This window comes from Lytechinus variegatus, chromosome 5, assembly GCF_018143015.1.
Source record: "Lytechinus variegatus isolate NC3 chromosome 5, Lvar_3.0, whole genome shotgun sequence".
NCBI classification, from domain to species: domain Eukaryota; kingdom Metazoa; phylum Echinodermata; class Echinoidea; order Temnopleuroida; family Toxopneustidae; genus Lytechinus; species Lytechinus variegatus.
In genome coordinates, this window is record NC_054744.1 from 18,013,973 (window position 1) to 18,033,562 (window position 19,590).

Consider the following 19,590-nt stretch of genomic DNA (forward strand, 5'->3'; position numbering starts at 1 on the left):
TGAATTTCATCCTTTCTAATATAAAACTTGAAAAACTGCATTAACAATTTTATACGATCTATATTATTACGATGCGGTTTCTAGTTAGTGCAAATACAATTTAGTTGACTATGTCGTAAACTATTATATGAATGGATGTTTCATTTCGTTAATGTTGATGATGACAACGACGACAGGGATGACGATTATGATGATGACGACGACGATGATGATGATGATGACGATGATGATGGCAATGATGATGATGGTGATGATGATGATGATGATGACGATGACAAGAAATAATAATAACATTATAATGATAACGTAATACCCTACTTGACAGAACACAACCATTAGGTTTTAGCATTGAAATAGCGTGAAATCGCATTTAAACTATGAACACACTGTGAACAAGCAAACTGTGGAGGTGTCCACAGCGTAAAAGTGTTTTCAGGTTTGATTTGAGATGTTTAACAGTTTAAATCACATGATATGCAAACACATTGTGAACGCATGACTGTGAAAACTTAGTAAATACATTATACATTAGGGCAAGTCTATACCTGAAGTGGCAACAGCGGGGGCATCAGATGTAACATCTGAAAATATGAAAAACCAAAAAAAAAAAAAAGGATGGTAACCTTCAACTCCTCAATATGTTTTGTGATTTCTTGGTTAGCATTTATTGGGCATAAATTGCTATGTTTGAAAAATATATTACACTTAATCTGAATGCAGAAGTTGCGCTCAAAATAAGCGGGAAATAAAATATGGTAAAAACCATCTAGTCCATAGCTGCAAATTTCAACATTATCAGCTTGCACTGAAGTATATTTTTGGTATCACTACATCTCTATCTCTCACGGTCTTTGGAGAATCTAAGGTAAAACAAAAACTAACAAAACGAATGTTGAGAAATTCAACAATTTGTTCTGAAAAAAACACGTAAATACCTAAAAGATATTCTTTCGACTATCCACTGCAGTTTTTATCAAAGATATGACCCAATCTTTTCTTATAAAGGCTGTGAGGCATTGCCATAAGTTTCCAAATTGATTATTTTCAATATGATGAGCACAAAAGTTTAATTTCTGAATATCTTCTATACCAACACAGATGATCGGAACAATTATAGCGTTTTAAACATCACACTACCAAGAAAAAATAACAATTACATCAACAACAGAAATTCTGCTATTTCATTATTTGTTGTATTAATCTCAAAAGATGATAAAAATATCAAAACAAATACACAGGGGAGCGTTCCATCACCATTTGCCGTAGAACATATTATTCTCCTTGATTTTGATTTGTTGAAAACCACAGTTTGTATGGTAACTGATTAACAAGACCTCTTTGATGAAAACAACCGACAAGTCATTCTATGAAATGTAAAATCATCTTAAAGAATAATACGTGGGAAGGAGAATACAGGCGTATATTGGTTTATGGCATACACTTACCTGGGGAAGAAGAAGTCACGGTAGCTGAAGAATCTAAAGAAAGAGATAAACAAAACGAGTGATGATAAATTCAACATTTCTTCTGAAAACAGAAAACAATATGTTTATACATGAAAACTGTTTATTTTAAGTAGTTGTATCTAGCCTTGTATAATGTAAAATAAAACACTGACTGCTGGCTTCATGAAAAGGCAGTCATTGTATTCATGAAATGATATAAACTTAGTCAATTCACGGCTAAGTCGCATCGTAACCTTGGCGGGATTTGTGAAAAAATATAGTAATACTGGTCTCGGTGTCTCTTAAAGGAGAATGAAACCATTGAAACAAGATAGCTTGTGTGAAAACAGAAAAATCAAAGAAACAGATCAACGAAAGTTTGAGAAAAATCGGACAAATAATGAGAAAGTTATGAGCATTTGAATATTGCGATCACTAATGCTATGGATATAGCAAATTGGCAATGCGACAAAGATGTGTGATGTCACTTGTGAACAACTCTCCCCATTACTTTAGTATATATTTCACTTGAATTGCCTCTTTTATCACATCTATCCATAAATCATACTGTTCTTTCTACAAGAGGGCATGTAATACATATTTTTTAAGAATACATCATGGATAAAGAGTTTGTATCACCATACGAAAAAGCAAAAAGACACATTTTCAGGGTACTTTATAGTCCATCAAAGGGAAAGTTGTTCATGTGTGACATCACACATCCTTGCCGTGTTGCCAATGGGAGGATATCCATAGCATTAGAGATTGCAATATTCAAATGCTCATAACTTTCTCATTATTTGTCCGATTTTTTTCAAACCTTCTTTGTTCTTATTCTTTGATATTTCTGTTTCGACACAAGCCTACTTGTTCCAAAGGTTTCGTTCCCCTTTAAGTAGTTTTTATTCCAAAGAAAGATGAATTGCATCCGAGGTTTCCTATCATTAACTGTGAATTCTCTTATGATAATACGACAAATCAACATGTGAGAAGTTTCTGTTTTAATCTCCTTTTCCATACATCTGTATACCATTGTACTTTTTGCAATGTCGAATGTGGGTATGTGTTGCATATTAAAATTACGAGTAAAGTATTCATCTATTGCCAGGCCAACAATTAATCTTGATTAAACATCCTAGGATGTATCAATTTTATGTTTTTAGTTCTTTTTTTACGGAATCATATTATTTGGAATATGAAACTTAAAAAGCTCCATTAACAATTTATATTTGGAATAATATGGAATGGCCTTCTACCAGTAACTTTAGACCAGCCATTAACGACAACTTTCAAAATTGCCATTACTAAAGACCCAATAATTTACAAAAACTAGACCACACTCTCCGGTACACCTCCAGTTAAAACTCTTTTTAGAGTATTTCGGAGGAACATTATACCAAGTACCAAGTATCTATTATTACAATGCGATATCTATAGTTTATGCAAATACAATTTAGTTGACTTTGTAGTAAACTATTATATAAATGGATGTTTCATTTCGTTGATGTTGATGACGACGACGATGAGGATGATGATGATGAAGATGATGATGACCACGACGATGAGGATGATGATGATGAAGATGATGATGACCACGACGATGATGATGGTGATGATGATGACGATAACAACAATAATAATAACAACATTTTAATGATAACATAATACCTTTTTTTTACAAAACACAATGTCATACACCTTGTAAAGATTACCAATTGATTCGATAAGATTCGTAAAGGTTTGTACGACTATAAATGAACGAATATTCACTTACCCGTTGTTACAGCACAGATTATGCCAGTCACTTTATTTGGATTAAAAAAAGACAAAGAAAATGCAAATTTCAGTTTTAATGATCAAGGATATAATCTTGATGCACAAAAACGTAAATTTTCACTTACTCTTTTTTAAAGAGAAAACAAGGAGGGAAATTAAAATAACAGTCACTAAACGTTCGTCTTGAAATATGGCAGAAGCAGGATGTCCCAGTTTTTACGATCAATTTTTGTTTTTAAATGATGTTAGATGGTTGGATTGATCCAGATTAACATGCACTCAATTTCATGTATTCTTGTGATTTCGACCTCAAAGTATTATGAATTTACAACGAAAAAAAATCTCTATAAAGAGGAATGTAATCAACATAAGAAGGAGAAGAAGAAGAAGGAGAAGAAGAAGAAGAAGAAAGAAGAAGAAGAAGAAGAAAAGAATGAGAAGAGGAAAAGATTAATAACTCAAGCGATTAAGTAAATATATTTAGACACTCACCACATATGACGCATAGAATCTGGAAGTAAGTCTTGGACAACATTCTTTCTGCTTTTAAATTTCTTTCTCTAAAATAGATATCAAATGCTTCCTCTGGAACCGAATACTATTCGAAAAATAATCTTTCAAACTTGAAAGTACTTATTAATATTTAAGTACCTATGCTGGCAAGAATTGAGCAGCCTGACTCTGACCTATTGCCATTGGATGATCATGATGATAGTAGTTATATGGGACTCTTTGATTGGTTAGAATGGTACCCGATGCAATAGACGGATCTTTAGCGTCTTCGGGCCTTTGGACCTCTCATTATGGGAGGTAAATCATGCTTCTTAAGTTGATTAATTTCATATCAGATATCATAATACACTTTGATACGGAACCAATGACTAAGTAGAGAATGACATTGACAAACAATTAGCCGAGAAAAGAGGGAGAGAGAGACAGACAGAAAGACAGATAGATGGATATATAGATAGATATTAGATGTATAGAGAGATAGATAGATAGATAGATAGGCAGATAGGTAGAGAGAAAGATAGAGAGGGGGTGACTTTGAGTAAGAGAAGGGGAGATATCTACTAGAGAAAGATATTTGATAATAATCTTGAAAGAAAAAACCGTGCGCAATAAAAATGTGTTTTTTTTTATTAATACATTAAGTATAAATACGTTTTCTTAAATTTAATGGAATTGAAATATGTTCAAGCAGTAAAATGAGGGAAAGCACCTATTCCTCCGTAATGTCGAACTTTTCCTTCTCTTTCTTTCTTCCTTTCTCTACCCCCTACCCATAGCAATATCTTATTTTGGTCTTGTATGTGTCGTATCGTTATGTATCTGTGTGGCTGCGCGGGGGGGGGGGATGTCTCTCTCTCTCTTTCTCTGTCACTTCTCAACTCTTGCAAATGTCAACTGTTGTCAGGTAAAAATATATTTTTTTGTGTGATATTTTAGATCAAAAGTTTCACCTACATTACAAAATCTTTAAATATATTCAAACAAATGACCTGAAAGAATTTGATGTATATTTAAAGCAGTAATGACAGAATTGATAGAGATTTTGGTCTGCATCAAGCTCATTGAATATGAAAATCTCTCTAGTCATGAACAACACTTGGTGAAAGAAGCAACCGTTTTGGACCTGCCTACTGTAGTTGTAAAATAGGTAGAAAATCATTCATTTCCTCTAGTGAGTGAATGGACGACGGTTAATGACATGAACGGCCTGTCATACTTGTAGGGATGTGGATGTGTGTGAGAGAGGGTCGGAGTCATTAGTGTTTGGGCATCTGAAATTGTGATCCAGCCTCTGATACGGTAACTCCCATAGAGACTCGGCACGGCAAATTTCTACCGCATGACGCTAAGCTCTTATAATAGCCAATTACATATTTTGTGCATCGTGTAAGTTATTTTACGCATATTAGACTAATTTTCTTTTAGACACATTCGCCAAGTACATCCTTGTTGATAAGTGATGATATCGATCCTGAAATCAGTGATTTCTTAGAAGTAATCCTATACCGCCATCGATATCGAAATGGGGGAAACTCTGATGCCGTATTGACATTCATTTTTATATACATCTCGAACATTACCGTTTAAATTACTAAATCATGTATGCTTTAAGATCAAAGCCTTTGATAAACTTCGCGCTTTCTTCATCTTCATCACAATGCTTTCTTTTGGAAGGTGACTTTCAAAATCCGTATGACATGAACAGAAGTGTTTTTAACGACTGTTTTGAATCATATTTTTGGTAACATCATATACTGATATAGGCACTGACGAAGAGTGTGACTTTACACTCCGTCTTTTGAGAGCTATGCTCCGTTTTCTTTTAAGATTCTTAATATCACCAATTGTGATTCTTGCATTCTTTAGATGCCAATCAGACCAAATTTCTTATATATAAATATAGATATATAAGTGGGTGTGTGTTTTTATATGCAACGTCATATAACAATGAGGTACATTCAAGCTCAAGCAGGATCATGGTACGATTACACCCAGATAAAATTATTATCAGTTGTTTGTGAAGTGAATTAATGTTCAAACCAGGGCGATAGTGTTTTTTTTTAATTGATTTATTTTTTGTTGTGTGTGTGTGTGATAAAGAAGGTTATCGAGGTTAAACTATATAGAGATATAGATATATTGCTGACTTACATTATAATCGAGAATGGGTGAATTTAAAGGACAACCTTAAACATAAAGTTCGATGGTATTCCAAAATGGATGTGGACGAATGGTTAACTTTTTTTACGATATCATTTTCCAAGTAGGCTTATATTTTTTTTAGATCGCTCGATTGTTGAGCTCGCTCATAATAAATGCAAAACATGCGCCTTATTGTTGTTTACCCGCACTATCTCGAAATTCTGCTGGAAACTGTATTGAGTGAAGACACAATAATATACTTTATAGTCCCCGTTGGAGTCCCCCCCCCCCCTCTCTCTCTCTCTCATGAGAATACAATAACCCTTGCTGAAAACCGATGAAAAGCAGGCGCGGATCCAGAGTTGGACTTTTACGGGGGGGGGGGGGGGCTGAACAATGCACGCAAAACGTCTCTTGCGTCCATAGGAGATAACTGAAACTAGGCGAATTTTCAAATAAAGAGTGATGAGAAAGAGAACAGGAGGAAGATCCAAGGACAAAGAGAAATAGAGAGAGAAAAGAGACAGACAATGCACCGTGAATATTCAAATGATTTTCGCAATAAAATTACTCAATATGATTATTTAATGTTTTAGGTCCTTTTTGTATTGTTATATATCCTATTAAATTTCTCGATTGGTATTGTCAAAAATTTTATCATCTGAAATTCATCATTTAGCAAATTAATCATTTTGAAATTGATAAAGTATGAATTTGTTATTTTTTAATGAAAGTTTCAATTCGCAAGTTTCAAGCATTTAGCAATTACATTAAATTGAACTTTCTGTTTCTCATTAAATAAAACAAACACATTTGCCGGATGCAAATTTACATACATTTTCAAATTACCTTCGCCTTTTAATATCGATAAACAGGAGCTGATACTGCTTTCACCAATAGGAGGGGGGGGGGCGAAATAATTTCATCCATATTTTTTCGGCCACTCAAAGTTGATTTTTGTTGATTTTTTTAAAGGGGAGGTCCTATAACAGTCACTTTTTATCTGTATTCTTATAAAACAACATAAATATATCATACTCTTGTAAACCCTATTTTAAAAAGTGTGAGCGCGAAGCCCGAGCTGAAATCTTTAGAAATTGCATGTATTTTGTTATCAATATTGAACATTCTGAGCAATGTATTAAATCCTGAACAGGATGTGTATGTAACTGTAGGTCTATAATTACTGCGAGTGCGAAGCGCGAGCAGAAATATTTAGTATAGGTTTTGGCCTGATGGAAAAGACGTATTTTACCAATCAAATAATGCGAGTGCGTAGCGCGAGCAGAAAATTAATTCTGATCTAAATCTGGATAATTTAAGCATGTCTTATATAAAAATATGACGAACCAGCTGCATATCTCAATAAAGATGCGTGCGCGTGTTTCAGATTTAGACCTTCAAAATCTGTACATTCTAAATACATTTTGTATCATGGAAATCAATGTGAGTGCGAAGGGTACGCTGAATATATTTGATATTCCGATATGAAAAACGATCAATTTAAGCACTATTTCAAGCACTGTGGTAAGAAATATCTAAAGTGGATATGGATCGCACCTAATAAATATGGCGAGCGCGAAGCGCGAGCTGATATTTTCATAATTATCGTTTTGACCTAGAAACGAGACAATTTAAGATTATTTTTTCATCATGTAAAAGTGATGACTATATATCTTTTTATGCCTTGTCGATATTCCTTTCTGAAAATGGGACAATTTGATTATCAAAAATTCATGAAAATGTTGTTATTTTGTTCTAATAATCTAAAAACCCTAAATAAATTCTGTTGACATGAAAATCGGGCATTTTAAGCACTTTTGTAATTTTGAATAGGATGCATGGGTTAAAATATTTTTAACAATTAATGCGAGCGCAAATCGCGAAAATCCGAAATTTTTGATAAAATTTCTGGAAAATGGGTAGTTTGTTATAAAATTACAGTAGAGGTATTCTTTACCCACCATCAAAATGCGAGCGCGGCGTGCTAGCTGATAGGTTTTGACATCCAAACCTGAAAAGGGATATTTTGAGAACTTTATGGAGCACACGAGAAGAAAAGGTACTGAGCAAATCAAATAATGCGAGCGTGCAACGCGGGCTGAAAATGTTGATACTCACAATAAAACAGACATTGTACAGAGCACTTTTTTGAAAATCAAATTGTAGATCAAACAATATACTGAAAGCTCGATGTCCGAACTGAAATATGTTTTGTATATTGACTTCAATACTTGATATTTTAAGCTCCATATCAGCCCATTGAGCAAGACATGTATCTCATCGAACATGCAATGCGAGCGCGAAGCGCGAGCGAAATGTTTTTGCAGTGACATGAAAGATTTTTTTCCAAGTCTTCAACTCACCTTATTTAATTTGCTCGTCTTCCTCTCCCCTTCTTTTTTCTCTCCTCTCTTTTCCCTTCTGTTCCTTCCCCCTTTTTTAAATCCTACGGGGCGCTCTCACCCTTACCCCCCACCCCGGATCAGCATCTGAATAGATCAGAGACATTATACATATATTATACATATATTTTCCGTTTTATGAGTTTTTTGTTTAGTTTATGCAGATTAGTATTGTTGATCACGATGATAATAAAATATAAAAACCAGTGGAATACAAAGCTCATTCAACTATTCAGGGGACGTGCAGTACGTGCTCATTGCGCTGTTTTGATAAAGTAGATCGTCATCAGTTTATAAAGCCAAACATTAACTTAAAATAATTTTGTCGACCGATGCTTGTTTTGATCAAAAATTGTTTTGTACCCCAATTACCCAACGATATTTTGATTAAAGCACTGGTTTGTTTAAATGTTCGATATCTCAACAGCCTTACAATGACGAAAAAACAGTAACGATATCTCACCCCAGAGTTAGTCTCGGCTGTGGCTCCTATACACTTGGGGCTCGCTTTTCACACCGAAAATGTCAGTCTCTTACGAAGTAGCACGTGAGTTACGATATTGAGTTGCGTAGTTTTCTATAGACAAAGGTCTTGTGAACACATACAGTTTCATTATTAGATTAATTTTTTAACTTCATTAGAATTTCTTATCCATTTCTTCGTTTTAAAAATTTTTAGTTGTACTTGTTTTTTTTTATATTTTCTAGTAAAATTTGAAGAAAAAAATCACACAGCAGTTTAGAGTGATTTATTCGATGGACGCTCCCGCCCTCTAAAATTAACACTAAATTGAAATAAAGCACATACTCTGAACCGATCACTTTCACAAGCGCATAAACACACATAATTTTCATATATATATATATAGGATTCGTAAAATGTTCAAAAAGAAAGGCCCAAGTAAGCGAGACAGCGAAGCGACCGAGCAAGCGATTCGACCAAGCTGATCGCGACGGTATTTTTAAAATATAATTTTAATAATAAACTATAATACCTTGTCCACATTGTTTTTCTTGACATTATTTGCAATATAAAGAAGGTTGAAATTTATAAGGCGGTAGCACTGCTGCTCACCACCCCCCCCCCCCCTCCTCGCACAATAGACTTTCACCTCACACACACGCTAACTGTTTAACTCACCTATTGAACCTCTCCTTCATATTATATTCGCGCACGTAAAACTCACAATTTACTTTTTTTTCATCCTCAAACACAACCAGAACGAAAGTACTTAAATCATCATTTCGTAAACAGATCTTTGCTAGTTAACAAAATGTTTGAAAGACATTTATTTCAATATTCTTTTTTTTTTGGCTTGTTTAGATAAAAAAAAACTTTGAGCAAATGGGTATCTACATGTTTGTTATGAACAACAATCTAAGTACATGATTTTGTTTGATTTTAGTAAGATAACATGGTCCTGGGAAGTGGGAGCGGTGCTGGGGGTGCTTCAGGGTGGGGTGCTTCAGCACCCGAACCATTTCTATGGGGGTGCTACGTGTATTATTTTCCATAGGCAGCACCCCCAAGTATTCTGGAAGATGTGACAAAATGAAGAAACAAAATGTTACAAAAATGACATTTTATTATTTTTTTTTTTTTGCTTTTCGAATTTACATCAGCACCCCAAGAAATTGTTTCCAGGGCCATGTCAGATTCCCTGTACAGCTGTTGAAATGATCACAGATTTTCAACGACCCAGAGATTAAATGAAAATGTACAGTAAAGCTTTTTTTCCTGCCAATTAACTTTAAATAACAAATAAGATAAAAATGGTATATTGCAGTAATAATTAACAGTAATATTCCATTAATCAATGAAGCCACGGAAACTATTTCATGATATTTTTTTTTCTTTATATACAGACATCAATACGTCGTGGAGCCCATTCGGATTTTATGTGAAGCGTTTGTTTATTTGCTTCTCTTTATTTAAATATTACCAAAAAATAATGAAATATCTCTGATTGATTTATAAAAACAAACGATAAATAGATCAGAAGCACGATTAGCCCCCTTCAATCTCATCAAGTTATTTATCATCAGTTGCAAAGACTTATCATGAAAATTAGATTTCATTTACATGTAAATATCATATATATATATATATATATATATATCTATATATATATATATATCATGCCACATGCAGCCAATGCACTGCAGAATATGAATTTATCAACAAAATAAATACAATTTTAACTATGCTGAATCATTTGTTATTTGCCAGGTTATTGTTTTTTCTTATGCAATGATTTCATCGGTTTGTAATTCGAAGGTTCATTTTTTCACCCCTTTTCCCGTCGTTAAATATAGTCTGCAATACATTATCGTAAGGAAGTACCGGATCACTTGAATTATATTTCTTCGCTCTCATCAAGAAGTCTAGCTGATTCCTCCTTGTACTGACCCCGCATTGGAGCTGCAGAGATGTTGCTGACTTTGCGGAGGACTACTACCATCATGGCGGCCATTGCCATGACAACGGTTGCCATAGCAGCCATAGCAACCATCCATGGATTGAAAGCATTGGTAACCTCTTGTTGTGTTGAAACTCCTGCAAAAGGTAACGATGGGAATAAAGATTGATAACAATTATGCCATTACAAAAATAGCACTTTACTACCTCTATGGCGAAGACGACGATTATTACTACAAAGAAAGTTGTGTTCTCCAACTACCACTACTGTTACTCTTTCCCTTTCATCCGAAAAGACGATGTACCTTGCGCAAACACATTTCTTTTAACTATAGAGGTCATGATGGTAACTTTATCAAATGGCGGGGCAATGATGAGACATGAACACTATCGTTTGGTAATGTGGTAATTCCAGTTTCCACTACCTTGTAACTTGAGTATAACATCATCATTACGCGTTAACAATGCTTATTTCGTTTTTTGATTATTTTTGCTGGAGTTGTGCTTGACCAGTTGACAGACTTTTCTTATCTAACTCTAGATAGACCTATGTCCATTAAAAACCAGAAAAAAAACGAAAGACGTATAGGCCTAGCCACTGAGAAAGGTTACTGCTCGCCGAATTCTTTCGCAGTAGCAGTATTGTTAGTAAACTAATGAATGAATGTGAGTAAAAAGGGTGATAAAATAACGTACCACTCTGGCTAATGTCCATTCGGGAAATGCTTTCCTGTGACTGTGCAGCGCGTCGTACTCGAAGAGGTCCTCGGGTGAATCGCTTGGTCTTTAATCCACTGCTGACGTCACGCCTCCTCCTCCCTGTGATCATTGATGTCGAGGTGGCACATCTTTCCTTGCAAAGGGAGTCAGTATTTCCGGCATCGCATACTAGGAGATCACAGTGGATATAAACCTATAAAGATGCGTAAGAAGGGGAGATCATGACTAGGGAGCTAGAATTACAATCACCAAAATCATGAAAATCACCCACCTTCTAACTTTAAATCAAATATCCATCTGATTTTAAAATAAACTCATCCTAATAAGGAACTGCATTTTCGAAAATTAAACATGTCAAAGGCGAATGTTAATTATAATGAGTTCATTCCGATAAGCAAAAGAATGATAAATGAATAAAAAATGTTTCCGTTAATGGGGCACAAACGTATAATGAGTAAAAGATTTGTCGTGAGCGAAAAAATAATAAAGTTTCTGATACAAAAAAATCCGATTGTGTGATATATTTTCACATAATATTCAGAGAAAGGTGTCATATTTTTTTTCTTTGTCTTTCCTTCTTTCTTTCTTTCTTTCTTTTTCCAAGTTTTTCTTGGTCAAGAAACTGTTATTTTAGGGGGATGGCAAGCCACCCCAATGACATATACGCCAGTGAAATAGACATTAAAATCATACGTCAAACGAAAGGAAGCCTCAAATATATACAGGTATGACCTAATGACTGACTAACCATATCTCCCTCATCGATGAACCTGAAAGTGTTGATCTCTACTCCGATGCGATAGTCTGTAAGATAGGTGATGTTGGTGTCATCGCCGTCAAGTGAGCAGCTATACATTTGACATAAGAAAAATATATTGATTGTACTTGAAGTAGTAAGAATTAAAAACAAAACATCACAATTTTTTTCTGATATGACATTGTTGTCCTAAACCTCTCACTCTAAAACGGACTGCTGAATAAATATTTTTTCCCAAATTTGACCAAGACTACAGGGAACACTTCAACTTTTAAACTTTCATCCGGTATACAGGTATTTCGACCTGCATCGCAAAATACTCGCGTTGTAGGTAGTAGCATAAAGTCAGTTGGCCGAATATTCAATTCAATTCTTTATCTAATTTCCATTCAATATATTTCCCTACCATACATACTTTATCTATAGCCTAGTCTGGGTCGAACTACATGGACTCAAGAGTGTGTTCGTTAGGCTGGTCGGATTGACCAACACAGCTTATCTTCTTCTACATAACCTTACTTTCTTTACTTTATCAAACTTGCTAAAGGTAAACATACGTGTTCGTTGACTTTATCACGGTACTACACTGTAAAAAATGTGGTGTTAAAACTGACACCAATTGGTGTCAATAGAGGACCACACCCTGAGGTGTTAAAATAACACCCTAGAGATTGAACATAACACCAAAGAGTGTAAATGTAACAACCATAGGTGTTGTAATAACACCTATAGGTGTAAAATTTACACCACATTTTAACACCTGTGTAAAATAACTGGTGTACGGTTAACACCACAGTTTTTGCTGTGTAAAAGGTAACGATAGTTCCAACAACCGTGATCCAGTTGTGTGGGATCAATTCAAATAAGGCCACTTATTCTAAAACTATTAACGCCAATGTCATTTAAGAGAACGAAACCGACCGTCAATTCGACAGTTTGTATACCTTGACGATAATCGGTCTGAAAAGGGTTTATGTTTTGTGAGGCTGCGACATACTGATATATTAAAGGAGAATGATACCTTTGGAACAAGATAGCTCGTGTGAAAATAGAAAAATCAAAGAAACAGATCAACGAAAGTTTGAGAAAAATCAGACAAAATGATAATGAGAAAGTTATGAGCATTTGAGTATTGCAATCGCTTATGCTAAGGAGATCATCCCATTGCCAATGCGACACAGTTGTGTGATGTCAAAGTGAACAACTCTTCTCATTACTTTAGTATATATTTCACTTATAACTGCTTCTTTTATCACATCTATCAGTAGATCATGTGTTCTTTCTATAGGAGAGCATGTTCAGATTTTTTTAAAGAATACATCATGGATGAAGAGTTTGAATCACCATAAGAAAAAGCAAGACATTTTGGGGTATTTTATAGTCGATCAACTGAAGGGAAAGTTGTTCACATGTGACATCACACATCCTTGTCGCGTTGCAAATGGGAGGATCTCCATAGCATTAATTAGCGATTGCAATATTCAAATGCTCATAACTTTCACATTATTTGTCCGATTTTTCTCAAACTTTCTTTGTTCTTTTTCTTTGATTTTATTTTGTTTCTACACAAGCCAACTTGTTCAAAAGGTTTCATTTCCCTTTAAGAAAGGATGAGATCTTACGCATTGTCGATAAAGTCGAAATTGACGGCAGAGTTGTAATCCGAGTTTGGCGTGGCCCTGCAGGAACGGATGGAAAGGTCGAGGGTACCGTCCAAAGACAGCACGGAAGCAGCGAAGTACAGTTCTTCGTTGAGGCCAATGACGATAGGGTAGGTTTCCACAGCCTCCCCGTAGGTGTCATCTGTGTAGATATCGAAGGAGAAGGTGTACGCACCATCCTCATCAAGAGTCTTGTCGATGGTGTAGTCAGTGAGTTGGTAGCGGACGTTCCCACTGCCAACCTGTTTACTCCTATTGTACGAGCATGATAGAGGGATCTCAATGGCGTACTGGCGGCTGATGACATCAGTATCTAGGTAACGGCTGATAACACGGTTGGTGTATGTCTCTTCGTCGTCACTTTCCTGTAAGACATCACATGAGTAAAAACAGCATGAAGAAAGGAATGTGCAATAAGTTCATAATTATTCACATATATTATTATCTATATTTTCTGTATGTTTTAAAACACCTTGTAATAAAATATCGATGTGTGCTGTGTCATGAAGTCGCCACACAGATATCAGCGTTATCATACTTTCACGTTTACCATGATCATAACCCGGTTTTACGTCAACTTTATTTAACAGTCACCGCCACGCCAGAATTGTGATACTAAAAAGGCTATGTCAGATGTCAAACTGACATCTCTAAGATCATAAAGGTAAACACCTGACAGACTATTCTAATCAATATGCTTACGGTCCTGTTTGTTCCGCATGCGGTTAGGTTTGTAGTGAGTTCGATGATGTCCTCACTGGCGTCGTTGGATGTGTCTACTCCCCAGCAGTAATCATTATCCGGGTCTTCTTCGTTCTCGAAACGGACGTTCTCACCTGACATTTCACCAGTCAGGAGTGATTTGGGGATCTCAACAATCATCTCAGTGTCTGTGCATGTTAGGATGATTCCTTCAGTGTCCAATTCTGGAAAAAAGAAAATAAAAACAAGACATCGCGCGATGACGATAATAACATTCTGATTAACAAAATTGAATTACAGAGGCCCGCTTCATAAAACACTTTACATCATTGTAACTAATGCTACGCACTGTTACTATTGTTGCTACAACAGTACAATTCCCATGACTTTGATATGTCCTTTATGAAAGGGACCCATAATGCTTTGTGATAATAGTACGACATCGAATAGCTTGAGAATGTAATATTACAAACTATTTCTAAAGCTTTTTAAAACTTATTATGTTACGAAAAATATTTATATATAAGTAAACAAAAATTGATGCTTAGAAAAAACAAGAAATACTCAATAATATTTTTCTTTACCTTATTTTAAAGTCCCCACACTTGTATTGGAATACATTTCCCATGTTGCTTGATTTAGATATAACACTTGTTGCTTAAAAAGTGTAGTATTGACGAATGGTTAAAAGGTCAAGTCTACCCCAGAAAATGTAGATTTGGATCAATAAAGAAAAATCAAACAAGCATAACGCTGAAAATTTCTTAAAAATCGGATGTAAAATAGGAAAGTTACCATTTAACGTTTCGCTTATTTTTCACAAAGCATTACGCGCAATTCGATGACATGCAAAAGAGAGAATCGATGATGTCCCTCACGATTTCTTTAGTTCTTTATTGTTTGAATTACATAATATCTATATTTTTACAGATTTGGCAATAAGAACCAACATCACTGAACCATAAAATATTGAAACAATGGTAATCCCACATTTTCAGGGAGGAATAAAACTTTGTTTCACAGGACATCAGGGAGAAAATTTGAATATTTCATACGTCATATAACAAAATACAAAAGAAATAGTGAGTGAATGATGTCATCAGTCCACTCATTTGCATGTGAATAAAATAGCGAAATCAAGCAAAACCTTAAAATGTCATAACTTTCCTATTTTACATCCGATTTTGATGAAATTTTCAGTGTTATGCTGGTTGGATTTTTGTCTATTCAAATCAAGTTTTTGTGGACTTGTCCTTTAATACACTTTTTTCTTACTAATTTCTTCTGTACATTTTAGTGGATATCATTTTGAAACTTATTTCCGAGATTTACAAATGGCATAAACGTGATTGCATGCATATCTAATCAAAATAGAAACTCTCTACGACCACTTCATTAAAAGTAAAGACTTAAATTCCCAGGTACAAAGTTTTTAAAAGTATCGATATATAAATACCTGTTTCCTCCGTAACTGTATTGAAGAAACGGGCAGAGAAAGAGAAGAGAGAGAGCAAAATAGGTATTAAATTAGACCATTGCAAGTAAATACATTAATTGAACAATAAATAGTTCATCTAATTTTGTCTTGAGCAGTCATCCGGCACTTTTTATACATATTTAATAATCAATAGATTGTTAATTGTTCAGAAACAACACACAGTGACAACAACAAAAATTGAATAAAAAAGCAGGTAAGATAATTTTATCGTTTTCTGAGGATTTGTTGTAAGTCAACATTTAAAACTAAACTTTTATGTGTTTCAACGCTTTCAGTTTATAGGTCTACAGCTCTTCTACATACCTGTTGCAAATGATGTATCAAAATAAATCAAGTTTATAAGAACAAATATTTTTTATCATATGGAAAGATAACCATAATCATTTAAACATGTTTAATCCATGATCATGTGTTATCGATATTATATTCCTCAGTAATGAGATAGTATTCATTTTTTACGATCAGATGATATGATACAAAGGCCGAGCTCTGCCTGTCACCAGCATGATTTTATCACATTCATTTTCGTACAGCAGGACATGAATTTCATCGAAAGTTGATGGGAAATCAAGTTGTGGCGCTTTGCGGTTTGCATTAGTCAGTTTTTTTTTTTTAGTTAACACGATATACCAGGTTGTGTCAAATTAGTAAAAAGAATTACGCCATCGGCTCCCGTTCTTGTTTTAACTTGACGACATCACAAATAATCCAGTTTCTACTCCAAGAATGTCTCTAAAAATGTTTACAGTCATGAGGGGGATAGTCCACAGGTCGCTTAATATCACAGTCAAACCTGTCATGCCTGTGAATCTGACTCCAAACCGATCGTTGGTATATGTCATTGGTAATAACGTAATATCTTTGATCGGTCAGGAGTTGGTTTCGCAGGTGTGACAAGGGCGTAGTCATTTATTTTGTTAAGGAAAAAAAAAGAGTACGATGCTTACCTTGGGCATTGATTCCTGGATAGGAAATAGAAGTAAGAGAATAGAAAAGTGTTGAAGTCATTAGTAAGTATAAAATAATAGCATGAACGTTTGCCACATACCCTGGTCGATGCGTTTCATTTTGTGCGACTGCGTAAGCTTTCAAATCAAGGTTTCCGAAGTGCGGAATAATCAAATAAATTCTATTAACCTATGTTCACCTTGATGATCTTAGCAAATCTAAATTCATGGTATAATAATTGCCAAGTGGTGTCTCGTTGGGGTAGCAATGAGGACTGTAATTATTATATGAAATAGGCCAACATTTATGTGAAAATAATGACGATAATGGCAAGAACCGGGCAAGAACCTTCATTTATTTTTTATAAATTAGAAACGATTGTGATTTCAAGCAATTTTGCTTTTGAAACAGATTCACCAACCGTTGGTATAGATTACAATTATGCATAATATTTGATGCACTATTTAGATAAAATTATACAATAAAAAATATTAACACGTGATACAGTTTGTTTATTGTACAATTTACTAGTAATATACAACTTTTGATCGTGCAAATGTGCATAGGACGTGCTCAAAAGTTATCAAAAATCCCACCAGAAAATGAAAACATTTAAAGTGATTAAGTTCTGCCAGGTTTTAGATTATTAATTGTAATGTCAGGTGACAAAATGTTACATTCAATAAAGTTTGCCTCTTCGGCCTCGCCGAACATTGTAGTGTTGTTGCAACACTCGGCATAAAGGAGTTAATTTTGTGGTTGGGTCCATTAATTTTGAGCACAACTGCATGCAAACTTGCACTGTTAGAAAATTTATCCTTAAACTAAAAGAAGTTCCTGCAGCAGAGTCTCGAGAACACCTGTAATCTTACCAGATTGCGTAATCTTACAGGAAATTGGTATTTGGTGTGTGTAATCTTACAAATTTCCTTAAATAAAACACTCTTTTCCCCTTTTTCTGACAGACCTGTTCTGTTAAATTGCAGAAAAATTCCTGTTTCATGAATTTAAAGAATGATTCTGGTATTGCTTTCTGCAAAATCTTCTTTTATTTTTCTGTAAAATCAGGGTTTTTTTAACAGCATGCAATCTTGTGTTTTGAAATTTCGTCATATCGTGATAAAAATGTTCGTTCCCCCAAAAAAGAAAATGGCTTTCTGTTAAAATGTAAAATTATATTCAAATAAACAATTATATTCTTTCATGGAAAATTTCACAAAAATGCCAAATCATTTTTTATGAAAAGTCGATATAAAAAAATCATAAAAAGTAAAAAATAAAAACTTGTGACGGGATACGCCTGTAACACGAATTCAAGACATATACATAATAAGAAGGACGGACGAAAAAGGGGACCGTTTATGACACATCTTATGACAATTTTTTTACAATTCATATGGAAAAACGATATTTGGAGAAAATGTACGTTTACATATATATATATATGCATGTATATAATACAGCAGAAGTATAAATACCTGTGATGGTCAGGAATGCCAGCGAAACAAGAACCAATCTTAAGGCCATTTTGGTGAGATTATGTTTAAGAGTCCAGATGGGATTCTTCGCTTACTCCTCAACTTCTTGACAACTTACTACTGACGGTGTCTTCAGAATTCTATCCGTTTTTATGACGTAACTTTTTTCAGCAAAAAAAAAATCATGATTCGTCATCCGGATAGAACATGCGCGTAACACGAACCCCTTGAGTTGTTTTCCGGTCAAGATCGGGTCAGATTCATCCCCCGCCTTATTCTTCCACCTTTCCTGTTCAAATCAATCAAACAAAACCCAATATTTGCCGAGGTGGTAATTGCCGAGATAAGAAAACCCAATGGAAGGGTGCGGTAGCGCTAACAGACATTATTTTATTACATGTATATTGATCCCTAATATTGAATATAGTTGCCTACGTTGGCAATTTCTGGAAATCAAACTTGTTTCCGTTTCAATCATATTCCATACGTAAGCACCTAATTAAACAAGATAAACCTCGTATGGGTAATATAATTCAAGGATGGAGTATTACTTGTCAGGTAAAGAGAGTTGTGTTTTAAGACAATAGTCTCCAATTGAAATGAAAATCATCCACCTGAGCGCATTGCAATTGAATAAATCTACCTTAAAAGTAAGAGGGAAACGGTGCGAAATTTACGTCCCAATTAAATGACGGCTACGACATTTAGAAATCAAAGAAAAATCAAACTACTTTCAAAACGCCGATGCCATCATTTGAGGGTGTCGTGATCTATTGTTTTTTAATCTTGTCTTTTAATCTGAGGGACGTAGGTTCGATTCCCAGCAGGGGTGGTGGAGAGAAGTTGATAGTTTAGGGGCACAGGGGAAAAGTCTACCCCACTCACATGACTCTAACACTTTCGGCCGGTATGATTATTCTTACAAGTTTTTTTTCCCTTCATAAGCAGTAACATATACAAATTAGAATATTGTATTCTTAGAACATTGACGGATTGAAAATTTTGAACAAACTATAAAAGAAAAGGGGAGATTATCAAAAGTAAATAAGGGCATATCAAAATAGGGCATTTGATTAAACGGGATGAATTTCATTGACAAAAGGAAAAGAAGTAGAGAAAGGGGCAA

The 19,590-nt window shown here is 34.7% G+C and overlaps 1 protein-coding gene and 1 long non-coding RNA gene across 2 annotated transcripts; both read right to left on the reverse strand.

The window, feature by feature from the left end:
• Positions 1-545: 545 nt before the first annotated feature.
• On the reverse strand, positions 546-3,776 carry LOC121415905. Its single transcript, XR_005970070.1, has 4 exons — positions 3,714-3,776; positions 3,220-3,249; positions 1,446-1,478; positions 546-581 (listed from the first exon to the last, which is right to left on the reverse strand). It is a non-coding gene; the product is annotated as an uncharacterized LOC121415905 (long non-coding RNA).
• Positions 3,777-9,703: 5,927 nt separating this feature from the next.
• Positions 9,704-18,620, reverse strand: LOC121415619 (ZP domain-containing protein-like). The gene is made up of 8 exons (XM_041608903.1): positions 18,465-18,620; positions 16,986-17,000; positions 15,997-16,011; positions 14,541-14,764; positions 13,800-14,203; positions 12,169-12,268; positions 11,397-11,613; positions 9,704-10,838 (listed from the first exon to the last, which is right to left on the reverse strand). Exons 1-8 carry the CDS (start codon positions 18,511-18,513, stop codon positions 10,639-10,641), a joined length of 1,224 nt encoding a protein of 407 aa, XP_041464837.1. The 5' UTR covers positions 18,514-18,620; the 3' UTR covers positions 9,704-10,638.
• Between the last annotated feature and the right edge of the window lie 970 nt (positions 18,621-19,590).

Excerpts from the sequence above, each read along its gene's own strand:
- LOC121415619 (XM_041608903.1), bottom strand. The coding sequence starts at position 18,513 with ATGGCCTTAAGATTGGTTCTTGTTTCGCTGGCATTCCTGACCATCACA. Across the intron at positions 14,204-14,540 it reads CATGCGGAACAAACAGGACC|GAAAGTGACGACGAAGAGAC; the intron begins GTAAGCATATTG and ends GATGTCTTACAG. Across the intron at positions 12,269-13,799 it reads TTCGACTTTATCGACAATGC|CTGCTCACTTGACGGCGATG; the intron begins GTAAGATCTCAT and ends TCAAATGTATAG.